The 19,001-nt window shown below is 39.0% G+C and overlaps 2 protein-coding genes across 2 annotated transcripts; both read left to right on the top strand.

The window, feature by feature from the left end:
• Nucleotides 1-1,062: 1,062 nt before the first annotated feature.
• Nucleotides 1,063-14,445, top strand: cops8 (COP9 signalosome subunit 8). Its single transcript, XM_042001800.1, has 7 exons — nucleotides 1,063-1,216; nucleotides 1,880-1,950; nucleotides 2,128-2,176; nucleotides 5,553-5,685; nucleotides 11,865-11,972; nucleotides 13,769-13,831; nucleotides 13,947-14,445. Exons 1-7 carry the CDS (start codon nucleotides 1,145-1,147, stop codon nucleotides 14,024-14,026), a joined length of 576 nt encoding a protein of 191 aa, XP_041857734.1. The 5' UTR covers nucleotides 1,063-1,144; the 3' UTR covers nucleotides 14,027-14,445.
• On the top strand, nucleotides 7,392-10,049 carry trim63b (tripartite motif containing 63b). Its single transcript, XM_042001799.1, has one exon. It carries the CDS (start codon nucleotides 8,633-8,635, stop codon nucleotides 9,668-9,670), a length of 1,038 nt encoding a protein of 345 aa, XP_041857733.1. The 5' UTR covers nucleotides 7,392-8,632; the 3' UTR covers nucleotides 9,671-10,049.
• Nucleotides 14,446-19,001: the final 4,556 nt, after the last annotated feature.

Genomic DNA, 19,001 nt, shown 5'->3' with positions numbered 1-19,001 from the left:
AAGTAAACTCACTGTTAGACAAATAAAGAACTGTATCCGTATTGCAATTCACTCTCTGGTTTCTTTTCCAAAAAAAAAACATATTTAAGATCCCTTTTCTTTAATTTTCCTATTAATCCAAAAGCCAAGGAAATTCATATTAAGATTCTCAACAGAATTTATCCATCATCTGTCAAGCTGTTTTGGTTTTCACTGTAATCGTATATTCTGTCTTAATCGTACTGAAACCACAGATCACTTGTTTTATGATTGTATCTTCATCAATGTCTTTTGGGATTATTTATTTATCTAAATTTCTGCCTGTTCCTGTTCTAAAAAGAGCAAATGTTTTATTTGGTTTTATTGTTAAAAAATAACTGTCACAATATGTCGATCAGCTCTATAGTTATGCTTGGAAAGTTTTTTATACACAAGAACAGATTTATGAAATCCATTCCCAAATACTTTGCTTTATAAATCACTTGAAAGGAAAGACTGCCGTGAGACTCTACACAATGATAGATCTACATATGTTTAAAAATCCGTAGCACCTCTCCCTCTCTTTTATTTTTTTTTCTTTTACTTTATCCCTATCTCTTGTATATTTCTTGCATCTGTTGTACTTGACTTTGTAAGCTTGTCGAAAATTATTCTGTTTGTAACTGAAAAACTTTGATTTAAAAAAACTGCCTTTCCCTGAAAGCGCCACTGACTCCGCCCTTTAGGTAGGGGTAACAAATCCTGATGGGGAAACACTTCTTGATACAAGACAGGTCCATAATGGCGTCCACACGGCTCGTCAGCTCCTACATGCGGCCGCAGTCAAAGTGGCGTCTACTCTTTATTATGTCTATGGTCTGGAGGACGCTGCTCCAGAAATGCAGTTGCAGTTTCACAGTCATCCAATAGATGACACTGTCGCGAAAACATTAGGGGTTTGTTTGGAAGTGCGTGTCCAAATATATGGGTCGGAATCTGCAGGTCTCCGAGTCTGCAGACACACTACTGTGCTTTGCTGTTAGTTGTAGTTCATGGTTCAGCCTCTGAAGGGCAGCAGTCCTCATGGTCTGCCGCAGATTAGCTGCAACAAAACAGCCGAAAAAGAAGATTAGCTGCAACAAAACAGCCGAAGAAGAATTGTCTAACACAACAGCTTGGCATCATCATGCCTACTGCTGTTACCATGGAGGAAAATTTTGATAAATTATTAGAGCAATGCGAAACTCAAGAACTGGAGGTGAGTAGAAAATCTCGAAATGTATTATTTTTATTTCAGTAACTTGAAGTCATATAGTCTGACTTCCTATGTGGGTGTGATAATAATGATGCTCGTAAGTTTAGCAGCCTTTTATGCTAGCGTTTAGCTAAGAAGCTTCTAAGTATTGTTGTAGGAACAAAATACTTGCATGTTTTCATCGTAAATGAGCACGTTAAGTGCATATGATGCCATATGGATGTGGAAATGACCAAGCCAGCATTACCGCTTTATTCAGTGCTAACTTCTGCTAATAGGGGAAACTGTAGGGGGAAGTTTTAATAACTACAGTCTCACTGTTAAGAGCTAAAGTAGCTACAGCTAATATCGTATGGTTGTACTTGATGTTTTAAGGCATTGAATGCCAGTTGAGTGTCGGTAGATTAACGTCAGGACTGATCGTTATCTATTTAAATATAGTATTAATGCATTTAAATATAGTATTAATGCAAGAAAGGAGTTCGTATAATGTTAAAGTCACGAAGAATGACTGGCTGGTCTTTGTTTTTCAAAGGGTATGTACCTAACTTCACCTAGCTAAACGTCTGTCATCTCTATAGCTACGATTTTTCATACTCAGTCTAAGTAGGTTTTACCTTAATTTAGCTTCAAATTTCAAGTATATTCATGTATTAACTTTTACAGGCTCCAGGGGGTATAGCTACACCTCAAGTCTATGGTCAGCTGCTGGCTCTCTATTTACTCAACAATGACATGTAAGTCAACTGTCTAGTGTTTTATTATAAGTACATTGACTACTTTGACATAGATCAAAGGGATTAATTTACTAATAGTACATGTTAACTTAAACATATTAGCCACAAAAGACTGTTGGAGTTTGTTGTAATTTTCCATTTTTAATTGGTTAACTTCTGTTAATTTTGTTTCACCAGGAATAATGCCAGGTATCTATGGAAGAGGATTTCTCAGGCAATAAAATCAGTAAGTCTGTAACAGGAAGTAGAGATGAATACATAGTGTAATTATCCTGCTGATTTTATACTATGTTAATAAACTCATCCACCAAATTGTCTTTTGTATGGAGAGCCATTTTATTAATAAATAAATAAATAAATGCTAAAATGATTTTCTCATAAAATAAATACAAAATAAATTAATAAAATGTACATTTTTTATTATTTATTTAATGGCACTTATTGAGTAATTAAATTTATTTAATATTTGATTTAACACATAACTTATTTAAATTTATATATATATATATATATACTTATATATATGTATTTATGTTTTTTTTGTTTTTGTCCTGTCCAGCATGGTTATAGCACAATGATGGTCTGGCTACTGTGTTGTGCCGAACACATTTGCTTTACCAAAGGGAGCTTAATGGGCAAAAGGCTCTTCTTGATAATCTGATTAATTAATTAATTTGTTTTCTGTTGCATGGTTCTCCTCTTGATAATCAGATTTTTTTTATTTAAATTATTGGTTATTTATTTTGACTTATAGAGTTTAAATAATATTGCCGGACTTAAGCCATCACTTTTATTTTATAATAGTATTTAATTTATTCTGGTGGTTTTATTTTGCAGTCCCATTTTTATTTTGCTCATTTTATTTCGGGTTCTTATGTAAATGAAGGAGCTCTGTAACCGTTGTTTCCAGGCCCACCTGCCCTCCCCCAGTTGCTGATCTCAGTTAAAATAGTGTTTTATATTCCTGTTTATTTCTGTCAAGTTTTCCTCATTTGTAAGGACAAATATGGAGTAAAATATATTATCAGTTCCCTGGCAATTATTTTATTGGACTAATAATTATCAAGCACCCACGGTCATGACAAGGCAGACTTTCTGACTTACAGTGTGCAGTTTCTGGCGGCATCTTCCAGCTCTGCTCTGGAGATTTTTCATCATCTCACCAGTGTTGTCCAGTCTACTTTGACATAACCAATCTGCATTAATAACTACCTGCTGTGTTCAGTGTTATTTACACTTGTTTTTATCCACTTCAGAGTCGTGGATTAATAACTAATTACTTAAATTCCTGAGGAGATGATGCTCCTAGATCAGCAACAGCAGGCGCTGGGGGTGTAGTGGATCGGGAACAAGGGGCATGCAGATCAGGGAAACGTCAGTGAACGCCTGCAGAAAATTTAGAGAACTTTCCATTTCAACGCTGCAGCAAAGTTTACTGATGGCCAATTTCCACCGGGTCTGTGTGTGTTGTGCTCAGACTGCGCCGCAGTTCCAGCCTCCGCGGCATGTCGACTCACACCGGGAGCGAACATGGACCCGGTGGAAAAAGGCTGCGAGTGTCGTGGACGTCGCCGCCGCACCTCGTCAAGTGTGTCTGAGTTTACCTGTGACCTCCTTACTGTCCCACTAAACACTTAGACGTCCCTCAGGAGCCCAGTGGATTCCTGATATGACACTGGAATGGACCCAACAGGGCCTAGTGGGAGGAACACTTTGCCGGGACAGTCGGGTTTGAGAACTCCGTCACTTCTTCAAGTGCAGCACTGTGGCCAAACCCAGACAGACGACCACGCCACTTCATTTAAATAGAAGAACCTGAAATAAAAAGAAGAAAATAAAAATGGGACTGTAAAATAAAATAATACCATTATAAAATAAAAGCTATAATTAAACAAATGTATATAAATAAATAAAACATTTATAAAGAGAACAAATAAGTTAATTAAAAAAATAAACAAATAAAATAAGTGTCATTAAATACTCATTGAAAAAATAAATTTCTTAATTTATTTTGTATTTATTTTATTGGATTATTTTCAGTATTTTATCTTTTGATCGTTTATGGAAAATTGGTCTGTGATTAAGTTTTGAAATTCAACGTGGCTGCATGCTGAGTGTAGCTGTCACATGATGTCTAAATAAGACTATCTTGTCATTATCATGTGTCATATCCCTGCTGTAACGAATAGGTCAGATGTTACAGAGTTCATACATACGTGATTAAGCAGAGCTGATTTTAAGAACGAGTTACACCCTGTTCATTAAGCCTGTAGCTATGTTACATGTATGAAACTTCAGACTCAAACTCATTTTTATTTGTTGATGGATGGATGTGAGTCGATGTCGTCCATCTGGACAGGAGAATATTTTGAGGATTTGGAAAAATTTGACAGAATATTACCCACACGTTTAGTTGTCTTGCCCATTCCAGAGTCGCCTACCTCCTTGTAATCAGGCTTTCCAACGATGCATCACAGCTTAGTATAATTGAAGGGGAGCAATAATCGACCAAACACAAATATGCATACTTTTTATACTAAATATAATTTACTGATGTCTAACAACAAATGGTCATATCAACAGCGACGAATAAATTAACAGTAGATAATGAGGAATCCGATGGACGTTAGTAGTTGGCTAAGGTAATATCTAGTGTACAATTCTTTTGCCTCTCCATAACCACACTTCCATTCAAAGTAAAGTTTCTAAACATGAGTAAAGAGATACTGTGAACATGCATATGTCGCAGGTAACTGTGCCCTGCATAACAATAGTCTGAACCTGAACTAAGAAATTATGTACTGTAATTCCATTTAGGTTATGCTGCTCTGAGTTGCGTTGTAATATGATCTGAAGATCGATAATCCTTCATGATTCCAAACAATCATATTCTCAATGCATTCTCCACTTTACAGAAGTTCCCTTGATGTTTTTGTAGTCCCGTAAATTTTCAGTTGCAGCTTTGCCATAATGTTGAAAACTCACCTAAAATACACTTTACAAGACACAGATTTTGGCAGTATATTGTTTTATGTACCTTTTGTTAAGTTATGTTAGCTTCTGGTTTTTTCACTTAAACATTTAAAAGAAATACATTTGTTTAAATGCTTAATAAAAATAAAACTGAATGGTTTTGCTTGTATGAGTGACAAGAAAAGACAGACTAATTTATTTCTGTTCGGCTAGTTAATGTTATAGCTGGGAATTAATGAAATGAGAGCACGTCACATCATTTGCCTGTTAAATGCTGAAAGATTTCTCACTGGTTTGCTTTAGTTTTTGAGCTCGAGCTAAGCAGCTAGTCTCTCTGCTTTTCGTCTGTTTTGAAATGACAAAAGAACGAGGTCACCAGTCTGATCAGAAAACATGATGTGCCAAACCATTTTTATCAACTTCCCAAGGACATTCCTTAGATGCTTTATTCAGAGAGATGGATGGAAGGAAAACACTACAGCTGTTGCTGGTCTCAAGGCTTAAAACTTTAACCACCACAGTTCACTAGCCAAAGTATGTGGGTATGTGGTGTGCTGGTTGTAAGAAAATCTCTGCCTTGTCTACCGTTGAATGCTGAAGTCTTCAGACAGGCTTGTCCCTTGTTACAGGCGAACCCTGAATTAGCAGCTGTTTGGGCTGTTGGCCAGCACATTTGGCAGAGAGACTTTCCAGGCATCTACACGGCCATCGCAGCTCACCAGTGGTCAGAGAGTATTCTTCCCGTCATGGAGGCCCTTCGAGGTAACAACAAAAAACGTCCATCTGACCCAACACTCAGCATGGTGACGTTGCTATGGATGTCATCAGATTTGCACTTCCCAGTAATATTTATGTAATTTACACATTAAGCGTTGGCGAAAACGTAGTTTTTTGTTGCTCCATTGATGTAAATAAAATATTTACATGGATTTAGAAGTGATGATTTATGCTGTAGCTACCAGCAGTATGATTTAAGTATTGTAATAGATAAAACTCATTCTTCTTAATTTTTGATAAGGTTTTTATAGCTTTCTATCAAAAGAAATATTCTATAGATTTACCTTCTGATAAAACCCTGTCTTACTATTGTGACATCTGTATCACAGGGCTCTGGAGTATGAACATTTTGGTTGTACATGCGACCACAAATTTGTTGAGAGAATAACTTTTTTTTTTTTGGTGCACTTAACTTTTCTCAGATCTAGGTGAAGGACTTTAATTATAGCTCTGAATGTCTGTCAGCATATTCTATGTTCACTCCCTGTTTACCTGAGCTCAGAGAAGAAAAACACAGTGATAAACAGCTAAAAGAAGGGTCGGTCTTCACCTCTTCTTAGCTCTGATCCACAGCCCGACACTGTGTTGTGTGCTGGTTTTAAAATGAACAGCGGCGCATGTTATCCGGTACAATGAAGAATGACACAGATGAGAATCGCAGAAGCTGGAGTTGTAGTAAAATGTGGAATATGGTGGAAGTTTATATGTAATTGTTATCTATTATCCTCATTACCTAAAAGCTTTCACCGTGCCTAAGCAACAGAAAAGCTGAGTTAAACCTCCGTGGCTCCCCGTCTGCATGTCGTCACCTGAACTAACCCAGTTCAAGTCTCCCCACTGCAGTGGATAACAGATTATTAAAAAAATGAAGAATTCCAACACTATGCAGCTCTAGAAGATGCAGTATACATAAGGTGTTGATGTAAAACAACTCAGAAGTTTCTACAATGATGGTAGATTCAGCCTGTTCATCTGTGATGGACACAGCATGTGTGTGTGCTTGCGTGTGACGTCAGGGACTCAGAGCAGCTACATCATGCTGTCAGAGAATCAGCAACATCAGACTCTAGTTATTAGGAGGTGGAAAACTGTCACCATGTGAAAACTGGTGATGGGGGGGAATGTGGGATACACACATGCAAGGAAAGAAAATATAAAAAAAATTAGGGTTGTCAAATGATTAACATTTTTAATCAGATTAATCATAGCTTTTAAATTAATGATTAATTACGCCTTTAAAATTACTTAATCACAGCTTCCAAATTAATCATGATTAATCACTATTCGTGAGTTTTTATATGCCTGAAATTTGCCCATTTTTACTGTATTGTATCAGCAGAAAGAGCCAATGCTTACAAATATTTAGTGTTAACTGATCTTCCCTTGGGTAAACATCAGATGTCCAAGGGTCAGTAAATGCAGCATATGCTGTTTTAAATCATCTCTACCATTTTCTAAATCATTTCTAGATCATTTTTAATTAATTATAAAAAGGAAAAAACCAGCAGATGTGACGACTGAAGTCAAACAGCCAACATTGATGAAGAAACTCTGATAAAACTGATGATCTGGATAAAAACAGCTGTTTCCTTTTATCATTGAAGTGTGATAAAAATAAATAAATAAGTGATAAAAGTTCTTACAGCAGCATCACCCAAAGTAAAATGCATCGTTGGCAAGTGTTTCTTAACTTTTTTTTACATTAGATGATCATGTTAGTTGTAATAATCAGTTAATATTTCATAAAATCTCGACCTAAACAAGATGACAGTAGACTAAACGATGATGGTAGACTGAAAGATTTCAAGAGACTGGAAGATGCCAGGAGGTTCATTTTCTAAACCTCATTATTGTTCACAATAATTTAAATAACCAACAAAGTTTGTGTAATGATCCAAAGACAATCATTAAATTGTATTGAAATTAGCTTCTGAGAGCGACACTAAAAATGAATTAAAATGTTAGGTGCACCAGTGCAACCAAGGCTAAAAGTTAGTTTAGAGCCCTGTATCATGTGGTAGTTGTGCAAGAGTTTAAGAATAGCTTCTCCCAATGTTTACAGTTCTCCGTGTTTATCTGCTATTCATGCTGAAAAACACTTGCATAAGACTGTTGGGTAATTACTGTTGATTACTGTGTACAACATGGTGGATATTATGAATACGAGATATTTAAGGTGGTTTAACATAAATAAATAAAAGCTACTAGAACAAGCCATTTTACATGATGCTGTGATAGAAAGAACTGTAAACTTCTTAAAGTAACTGATATATTCTTTCAACTGTTTATACAAAAATTCTGTTACCACATGAGCCCGATTTGCAAGTTAACATATTGTGTATATATAAAAAGAAAAAGACAAGTATATTTAGATATGAGCTCAGTCTACCAATAAAGTCCCTCTGTCATAATAGGTTAGGTAATAAAAAGGTTAATAAAATAAAAGGTTATGTAAATGACAACTAATAAAAAGGTGATGGGGAAAAACATAATGTTGACATGTACTTGTTTACTGACAAGACTGAGCCCCCTCTCTCAGTTGGAGCTTCTCTGAACCGGTCACATGGACCATGTTTGTCTCTGATCAGTCCACCACTTCTGTCTGTTCAAGGGGACTCACTCCCCACTGGAACATGTGACACATGCAGAAAAGAGCTGGATGGGGGGGGTGGATTTCTGTGAAAAGATCCCGTCCAGCAGGCAGGCAGGAATGCATGCTCTCGTTGGTGGAAGGGATCAGGTGTCACTAGCTGTAAGGGCTGGTATAAAAGACGGGGCTTCCAGCTCTCAACCAGAATAGAACATCAACATTTTGGCTAACTGCAGGCTCAGAGGAGACGTTCCTGGACTCTGAGCTAGTTTTAAGGACAAACCTGTCATTTTCAATTTGTAAGAATTGGGGAAACTAGTTTAGGTTAACGACTTTTCAACTATGGACGTCCAGAGGACAGGATCTGTGGTTCGGCCCCCCAGCCCCATGGACAGCCTTGAGAAGCAGCTGAGCTGCCCCATCTGCCTGGACATGTTCACGAAGCCTGTGGTCATCCTGCCCTGCCAACACAACCTTTGCCGCAGTTGTGCTAGTGACCTCTATGACTCCCGCAACCCGTACCGCTTCTCTGGTGGCGTCTTCCGGTGCCCTACCTGCCGCTTTGAGGTTGTTCTTGACCGGCATGGCGTTCACGGCCTCCAGCGAAACCTGTTGGTGGAAAATATTATCGACCTTTACAAACAGCAGCAAGAAAGTAGTAAAAGTGGAGACACTGACACCACCCTGAAGCCTAAAGAATCCAAAGAGCCCATGTGCCAAGAGCATGAGGAAGAGAGAATCAACATCTATTGTGTGACCTGCCAGGTACCCACCTGCTCAATGTGCAAAGTGTTTGGCCAGCACAAAGACTGTGAGGTAGCACCCATATCAAGCATTTACCAGGCCCAGAAAGGTGAGCTGAGCAATGCCATCGATACTCTAGTGGCTAGCAACGGCCGTTTGCAGGCCTTGCTGAACCAGATGGAGGATGCATGTCGTGCTGTCCAGGAGAACGCTCAGCGTGCAAAGCAGGGGCTGGCCGAACGCTTTGATCTGCTATATGCCATCCTCGAAGAACGCAAGACCATTCTACTGGAGCAGATTGGAAAAGAGCAGGATGAAAAGGTGGCGGCTCTGCGGGCCCTGGCTCAACGGTACGGCGAACGACTGCAGGCTAGTTCAGAGCTGACGGATACGGCCGTGAGGGCTTTGGAACAGAGCGGAGCTGCTGAGTTCCTGATGACTTCGAAAGGACTCATCACACAGACCAAAGATGCAGCCAAGTCCGCGCTGGGAGAAGACAGACCAGAACCAGGCTTCGAGAAGATGGACCACTTCACTTTGGCTACTGAGCATGCTGAAGCAATCCTGTCAAAAATGGACTTTGGAGTAGGTGGTGATGATGAGTTTGAGGATGCCGAAGATGAAGAAGAGGAATAGTAATTAAAGCTAAAGTGGTTATAAAGTTAGAGGTTTTAATTTGAGGGTTTTTTTTTTTTTTATTGTTTATTTTTAGTAGGAGTTTATCACAAGGACAGAATTTGATGTAAGGTTAGGGGGGCTTCAACGACACCCTCAATGTCAGTGCAATATTTAACTTTGTCATATCTTTTCTTAACTTCTTTTGATACTGTTTTTGTATTTAAAAGCCAGTGAAATGGAAATGTGGATTCCACAGTTATGTAAATATAGAATATCTGAAGATTGCACATCATTTTCTTCATTTGAGTAAATGTTTCCTTTTTCACTTTAACTTGATAACATGTTCTCATCAAATCTATCTTTACCGATATATTGAATAAAGTTGCATGACGTTAAAGATCAGTTTGTTACAGCAAGTCTTCATTTAAAGAGAGAAACTATGGCTTTGTCATATTTTTATTTTTAGGTTACATCCAGCCAATTGTCTTTTGTGTGCTTCCCCTGAAATCTTAGCCCGTCTGTTGCTCATCTTACTTGGCGATTGACTGTTTTAAAAATACAAGCCCTTGCTGTGTCCTGTGAGCTTTGCCTTTGCCGGTGAAAAGTTGGGGCTATTTTTAAGACGTGAGAGGGTGAGAAATGATAGCGGCCCTGGAATAGACCAACATGCAAGGACAGGCCAGGTCCTGTTTCTGCTCCATAAAACTCCCATCCTCCCACTCACGAATGTCTTACTCAGCATCTCTTACCAAATTCTGAGGGCCAAGCAAAGAATGGCCAGTCCAGCTGCAACGCAAGTTATCTTCTATCGGCCAAGAGGCCATGATGGAAATACACGTCTTAGTAGGGACTGAGTGACAAAAAGCACCCTCAAAATAGCCTGCTTGTCTGGATTAGGACCATGCTCACACCATGGCCCATTTTTATTACATGGTGGAACACTTTTTTAGAGAAAGGTTAAGGAAGAGACAAGATAAAAATAACCATATTTTATCCACATAAATTAATGAGCTGTCTCTGGATTTTAGCTTTAATCTCCAGCATTTAACTAAAAACCTCACAATTAGATCAATCTTTCAGTTTTTTCTTTTTTTTAGATCAGTACAATAACATTGAGAACAGGAAGTTTCTTGGACATCTGACTAGGAAAAGGCTTCTGACAAATCTCTGGCCTTCCACTCCACAGCTGTCTCTTCTCTTCCCATTTGTTTTAGTTACTCCCACAAACTGCTGAAGCTGACCGGGGAGACTTATTGTTGGTATACATAACCAGTTGCTAGGCAATAAAACACCAAAGGCCATAACCCTGAGGCATTTATGTGATAGCTGCTGGGACAGCAGCAGATACATGCCAGCATGTGTTGCTTTGAGGCCTGTCTCTCTCACACTAATCTCAACCTTAGCTAGATAAATAGGGCAGCTGAGGCAGCTGGGAGCTAAACCCAGTGCCTGCTGATAAACATGTCTGGTGAAAGTATTTTGCTGCCAGTAACACTCAAGATTCATCTTTATCATAAACCCAGATAATTTCATTTCACTGCAAGAAACTAGACTTTTATATATATATATATATATATATATTATGTGTGTGTGTGTATGTATATATAATGATAATTATGAAATTCTATCTAGAAAACACCACCAGGTGGCAGCAAATGCTAGAATTATTTTTCCTTATTCCTTTGACCCTTTTCAAGATCTGTTATGAAATGAATCCATGGCAATGGAGTTGTTTACCAGCAGGATGAGAAATTAATGGGCAAAATAACTCGCCAAGTCCCATGTGAGCTAAAGAGCAAACGGCGGATGCAGAGCAGAAGCAAGGCAGAGAGAAAAGAGCAGGAATCTCCATCTCTTCCATCTGTTCTGATGGGAAATCTGAGGCTGAGCAATTCAGTAGTTATTTGGTTTAAAAAAAACAAAACACACAGTACTCTTAAAAATAGTATTGTAGTGCAGATCACTCTGCTGGCTTCACTCTTGATGAATTGGTTTTCACAGCATGAACCTCTGGTGCTGTTGCTCATTTACAGCTTTGTTTACAAGAGAAATGATTAATCAGTACTGCAATCAGATGTATGAGTAACATCTGCTGCTAGAAGATGTCAGTACATCGGTGCTGCCCATGTTCTGTGAGAGCTTCAAATAGCAGCTAAGCACAGATTTGACCTCATATGTACTCCATATGCACATCATGTTATTGTCTTCACAGAGAGCACACGGCAAAGGGCGTACACTCTAGTGGCACAGGCATACACTTCCATCACAGCAGAAGATTTCGCTGCATTCGTGGGCTACTCCGTAGAAGAGGCAGTGAAAGGTAAGGTTATAATAATGTAGTCATCCAAGAGATGTGCACCTAATTCTCATTATATTGACATTTTTACGCTACCTGATCAAAAAACAGTTGCCACAAAAAAAAAAAAAAAAAAAAAAATCACACAATCTAATATTTTATCGGACCACCTTTACCTTTGAATGCGGCACACACTTGCTGTAGCATTGTTTTGATAAGCTTCTGCAATGTCACAAGATTTATTCATGTCAAGTGTTGCATTAATTTTTCAGCAAGCTCTTATATTGATGATGGGAGCATTCGACCACTGATCAAAGCCTTTTCCAGCACATCCAAAAGATTCTCAGTGAGGTTCAGGTCTAGACTCTGGTGGCCAGTTCATGTATGAAAATGATATTATATGCTCCCCAAACCACTCTTTCACAATTTGATTCCAATGAACCTGGATATATTCATCCTGGAATATGACTGTGCCATCGGGGATGGAATAACCTGCTCATCTAGTATATTCAGGTAGTCAGCTGACCTCATTCTTTGGAAACATAATGTTGCTGAACCTAGACCTGAACCTAGACCTGACCAACTGCAGCAACCCCAGATCGTTGACTGCCTCCACAGGTCGTACTGGTTTGCACAGGTTAGTGCTTCACCACGGTCTCGTGCTGCAACATGCTGCTGTCAAGTATGACACGAGAGAGATCACTCCACAAGAAACGAGAGAGTTCAGTCGAGGTACTCCATACTGAAACCTGTTGTCATACACAGTCTACTGTAAAGTAAGAAGAAAAAAAAAAAAAAACGAATAAAAATGATTGCAGCCTGCAAACTTGTCACGCTCATTTTTTTCTTATTGTGCAATTAATTGACTTATTGCTTATCGCGACAGGCCTACTAGCAAACTGAAGCCTTTTTCTCCAGTTAGCGTCACTGATTAGTGGTTTTCATATGGCTACACAGCTACACAGTCCCAATCCCTTAAGTTCCCTTCACATTGGAAATGTTCTTACTTTCATTATTAAACGTAGCCGAGTTCTGCTGCTGTTTTTCTTGAATTTGATCTCACTGAATATCTACGCTGAGCACCATCATTCAAGATGTTTTTCTGACCACATTTCTTCGTTGAAGATGATTTTCCCCCACTATCCTTCCAGTTTTAATAGTGTTGGACAGTTGTCAACCCAGTTTTAGTTTCTACATCTCCTTCGATGTTTTCTCTGCTTAATGCCAATGATCTGACCCTTCTTAAACAGACTAACATCTTTTCTACAACCACGGGATGTGTCTTTCAACCTGGTTGTTTTAGAAACGAGAAGCTACTCGTTGCATCAGTTGGGGTTAAATAACTTGCAGTGGTTTAGGTGGTAGTGGCTCAGGTGATAGAGCGGGTTGTCCAACAAATGGAAGGTTGGTGATTCAGTTGTCGCTGTTGTTGTGTCCTTGGACAAGACACTTCACCCTCCAGGGTTGGCCTTGCTGGTGTACGAATGTGGCTGAATGTTAGGTGGTGGTCAGAGGGCATTGGCTGCCATCCATCAGCCTGCCCCAGGGCAACTGTAGCTACACCTGTAGCTTACCATCACGAAGTATGAATGAGGAATGAATGAATAATGGATAAATTGTAAAGCACTTTTGGTGCCTTGGAAGAGCTATTTAAGTGTAATCCATTATTATTATTACTTGCTGCCAACTGAAAGAAACTCACCTATGCAGTAGTTATCCAGCAGGAGGCTCGTACCTATTTGCTTAGTTAAATCCAGGTGGTGACTTTCTGTTTGGCCAGACACTGTATGTTTGCTGATGAGTGTTTCCTTTCTCCAAAGGTGTGGTAAGTCAAGGTTGGCAGGCAGATCCCACTACCAGGATGGTGATGCCCAAAAAGCCAGGTAGGTGTCAGTGTTGTGTGTGGTCTGAGTGTCAGAGATATAAGAAAATGGATATTGACACAATAAGGAATTCCCTTTTACTCAGTTTCTCCACCTCTGTCTTCCTCCTCAATAGATCCTCCCCCCGTCTCGCTGGTTCCAAATGAGCAGCAGTTGGCCAGACTCACCGACTACGTGACTTTCCTGGAGAACTGATAATCCACCCGTAACCACTGCCAACCGTTTGGACCTGTCTGGTACTGAGGAAGAGGACACATTTGGATAGCTCCTCCACCTTGATAAAGGTGTACCAAAAACATCCATCAGCTTCTGGTTATGGGACTCTTCTTCAGGACATTTATGTTCAGCTACTATTTTGTTAATTTCCTACTTGAGCCCCAAAGGATGTAAATTTGGTTCTGATTTCAAAAGTGAAACTGATTATTTAGCTGTTGTTTTTTCCCCCCCGTTTCCAGCCTAACAAGCTCACACCTGCTCAGTTTTAGGACTTACAGTAGTTTGCATTGACACAAGCTTCACCAGGTACCGGCAGTCTTGGCATGCATGCATCTCTGTGTGTGTTCAGTCTACACATCTCCTGTTTTGACTGCTGAATAAATATTTTCTGTTTCTAATGAGTTTTTTAATTACTTTATATGATTTAAAGGATTTGGTTTCATGTTGAGCCCACACTGAAGCATACCTAATACATTTGTGGAACTGCAGCAGAATATCACGGTGAGGTCATGTATGACTGCAGTGTTATGACTGAGTAAGCTGATGCCTTTGAAATAATAGAAGCAATCCTTTCTAAATCAGACTGAAATTAATGGATAATTTATGTGAAGCTGTCATCTGCTTACTGCTGCATAAAGTGTTTATTTTTTCCCTTTTAGTTTTGTTCATCCTGTTCATTGTTGCTTTAAATTAATAGTTATATTTGATGTGATTAAGTGTGAAATCACACATGCTACCATTTGGATGTTTGAGATTTTAAACAGGTCACTGACTTTGGTTAGAAAATTACACAGATGCCTCTAAACAAGTTGTTTACATCCTATAGATAAAGAGGTCAGAGTTGATTTCACAGGTTTAGGTTGTCTTCATCTATATTTAGAAGTGTTACCGTATCTGGGGGTCCGTATGTTGTACAGAAGCACGTGAACACATGTTGAGGCATGTTTTGAATCAGCGATGACAGCAGCCAGCCATCATCTGTCATCACAAAACTTGGAGGGAAACTGATCACCTTGCTGAAGATGCTTAGTCTGTATCCACGTTCAGGTTTGATTCCACAGCTACTGAGCTGTGTCCGTGAATGTGACGTGACCTTATTTTGTGTGGAGGTGCATTTGAGCCCGGTTAGCTGCATCATGAATGCACCCATTACCCTGTAAGACCAAGTTGCAACATCTTTTTAAGACATCCTAAATAAAGAGCTGCATTTTTTTTTCTTTTGTTTTTCCTAAAGACAACATGGGTTGTATTGTTTGTCCTCTCATTGCTAGCGCTTTTTTCTTTTTTTTAGCTCTTTTCATGCCAAAGGCAACACAAAGTACTTTACATGGTAAAAACAATGTATGCATATTAAAGTAAAACAAGTCTTCACACACCAAAGTAAGCAACATAGCAATTTAAAAACATTATCTTTCTCACACGCAGTCGCATCCACATACGAGCACAAACAGAGCAGTTACAACCGCCTCCCACTCTACACACACATAAACTCCCTAGTTTCTGTCTCTTAAAATAAAGATATAAAAGTAATAAATATCTGACTTGAGGCTGCTGTGTTTGGTAACGAGTAACATACTGATGTTAAAAAAAGTCACCAGCTGTTCAAATCTGTTGAGAATTTCACGCATGCGAGCACCACATTGCCGACGTCTTTTTCACTCAGATGTTTCTAGTCTGGTCCGTTTCTTTTGAAGTGAGATGGCTGGTTTTTATTTAACATACAACCTCCTCCCTGTTTGCAGCGAGCTGACAAACTTCAACTATCATCACGAGAGGAGCACACAGGACATCATGTTTTCTTTTTATATTCGATCTTAGGTTGGTTTTATTTAGAAAAAGTAGAATAAAAAGTAAATACAACTTTGGGTACTTTCCCTGTTTCTATTTGCACATATGCTGTCAGGCAGACAGGTGCTCTTGTTGGTAAGGTTATTTTTTCTAGGAACATGCGACTGACATGAAGTGACAGTCAAACACAGATCTGCTAAACAGAGTCAACTTTTGTTTTTGACTTGAAAAAAGATCCAAAGTAAATGAAGAATTGCTCCACAATAATCCAGTTTATCTTCATGTTTCTAGTGTCTACGGACATCTGGGGACCTCAGAGAATGTATTCCTTGTGTCAAAATGTTGGGTCTGTCACTATAACTGAGTAAATAAAAAAAGACAGGAGTCAATTATCAATATGGTTACGATAAGCAGGTACTCTTAAACGAGTGGGTTTTGAGTCTGGATTTGAACATAATGTGAAAGTATCAATGTTAGGGATGTCTGGTGGTGAGATTTCCAGCTGGTGGGTGGAACAGCTGAAGGCCTTCCTCTCCATGGTGCTGAGGCAGGTAGAGGACAGTAAGATGGATGGAGGAGGCAGATCTGAGGGAGCAGACTGGGGTCATAATGTGAATGAGGACAGAAAAATATGGAGTGGTGGGGTTATGAATGGCTTTGAAACCAGGAGAAACAGAACTAGATGTCATAAGAAAAGCTAATAAAACTAAAGTCTTGGCAGTTTAAATATGTCAGTTCTCAACATTGTCAGTTTCAGTCAACAAATAACAGAATGTATTCAAAACTGAACAGAAAATAAATAAACCACAACATCAAATTAATAGTTAGTGGATCATATAGTGTTAAATATAGACTACAGGCTGTTTACTTCCATCATTGTAAGACGATCAGAGAAGTTCTTAACCAGTTTGATACACAACGACCAGACAGGCTTTTCCAAGGGCGCCAAACGCAAGATAATGTATGACGGACTTTGCATTTCATTAACCATGTTCAAAAGCATCAAATAACAGCGCTGATAATCAGTATGGATGCAGAAAAAGCATTTGGCCCAGTGAATTGGAGTTTTCTCTATTGAGTCTTAAATAGATTTGGCCTACATGAAACAATAATTAATACAATACAGACACTATATTATCAGCCTATTGCTAAAATTAAAGTTAATTCCTGCTTATCTAACAGTTTTTACCACTTATGTCACGGTTGAATGAACAGTTTGGAAATGGCATTCTAATTCTGCCTGGAATGATTAGCAATGGCTATGCCAAAGGCTGACATGTGGTGTGTCCGAATTCAGAATTGGGACACAGCTATGGAAAATACGTTTTAATTGCTTTTATTCAATTACGATCTGGGGGTTGGGAAGGGCTCTGATTGGACAGGGGGCAGACATGACGTATTTATGTCTACTGGAAGTAAACAAACTGCTTCTTTTTGTTTCGTACAGAGATATCTCCAATAAAGGATAGATGCTTTATGGCATAGTTTTCGAACGTCCTCACCCGGTGTCCATCTTGTCACAGGTTTGCTATCTTGCAGGATCTGTGGTATCTGAGGGAAGGTGAGTGATCTGCACAAATGCAAATACTCTAATTTAGCTGAAATTTTGACGGAATTACAAACGGTTTGGTTTCTTACAAAAGTTATTAACGTGGCTATAATTCTGGATACTTGAACATGTTGAAATTGCACCTTTTGTCTTTAAATAAATGACTTAAACATGCAGCATAGGTGTGTTCTCCATCAGAAAGCACAATAAGGGTCATCAGAGCAGCAGAGCAGCTCATTCGCCAAGCATCAGCAAGTTCCAGCCAATCACAGCCCATCAGACTGCTGGAGGTCCTGTACATTGTACAGATGAAGGTCGGGTTGGAGGATGAGTTTTTGCTCGAGGAGCATATCGGCTGCACACAGTATGGTATAGATAGTCACCACCATATGCTGCTGACATTAGTTGTTCCCTGTTGTTTAAGCTAAGGCTGCACAATATTGTCAATGACTACACTTAGCTTACAGAAAAAACAACATGCACCAGAAGCTCAACAAAACAATCCTTTTCAAGCCATGTTTGTACTTAGATTACTGAGGTGTAGTTTGTTTGAAATTCTTTCTCACTCTCCCTGTGTATTTGTCTAGTGAAATCTTAAGTTGGGTGATTTAATTGTATATCAGTGTAACTCGGAGCCTTTTCAGTGTTAAATTCAATTCCACTATTTCACTCACATCTCTCTGTTTTTATGTCTGTCCTCCATGTGTAAATCTCAATAGTCTAGTTCCCTCTAGTTATAAATGTATTAAAATGCGTTATAATATAATATATAAATATATATTATATTTATAGAATATAAATATTACTAATATAAAATTATTTGAATTATTACATGTTTAAACTATATATATATATATATATATATATATATATATGTATACACTACCGCTCAAAAGTTTGGGGTCACCCAAAAATGTCATGTTTTTTCAATGAAAACTCACATTTTATTAAATAAATGGGTTGCAAAATCAATAGAAAATATAGTCAAAACATTGACAATAATGATTTGTACTTAAAATAATCATTTTGTCCTTCAAACTTAGCTTTCATAAAAGAATCCTCCATTTGCAGCAATTACAGCCTTGCAGACCTTTGGTATTCTAGCTGTCAATTTGTCGAGGTAATCTGAGGAAATTTCACCCCATGCTTCCTGAAGGACCTCCCACAAGTCAGATTGGCTTGATGTACACTTCTTATGCACCGTGCGGTCAAGTTGTTCCCACAGCAGCTCAATAGGAGCACACAACAGGGCAGCTTCCTGGTTACCGGTGAGTCATGGCTCCACTTACCTCGACATCCAGTTGTGAAAGCTGCATCAACCTGAGCCAGAAGGTGATCGAGCTGGAACAGAGAATTTCCACTCTTTACCAGATCCAGGAGGCTGAACACGAACTGAATACAATCCTCCTCGGCCAAACTAAAGCCGCGGCTACCAGTGCTCAGCTAGCCGACACAGCGCCCTATCCAGGTGATGTGTCCCGGGCTCCCACCAATAGTTCATCCAGGCACACAAACACAGCAGATGCCTGCGTTGCTGGTGCTCCTGTCATTGGTGAGAACCGCTGGTTCCAACTTGGCGCTAGACCCAGAGTTCCGGTCAGCTCCACTCCACTCCAG

This window comes from Melanotaenia boesemani, chromosome 12 (genome assembly GCF_017639745.1).
Source record: "Melanotaenia boesemani isolate fMelBoe1 chromosome 12, fMelBoe1.pri, whole genome shotgun sequence".
Taxonomy (NCBI): domain Eukaryota; kingdom Metazoa; phylum Chordata; class Actinopteri; order Atheriniformes; family Melanotaeniidae; genus Melanotaenia; species Melanotaenia boesemani.
Note: the sequence above shows the minus strand (reverse complement) of the source record. Positions and strands in the feature narration are given on the sequence as shown.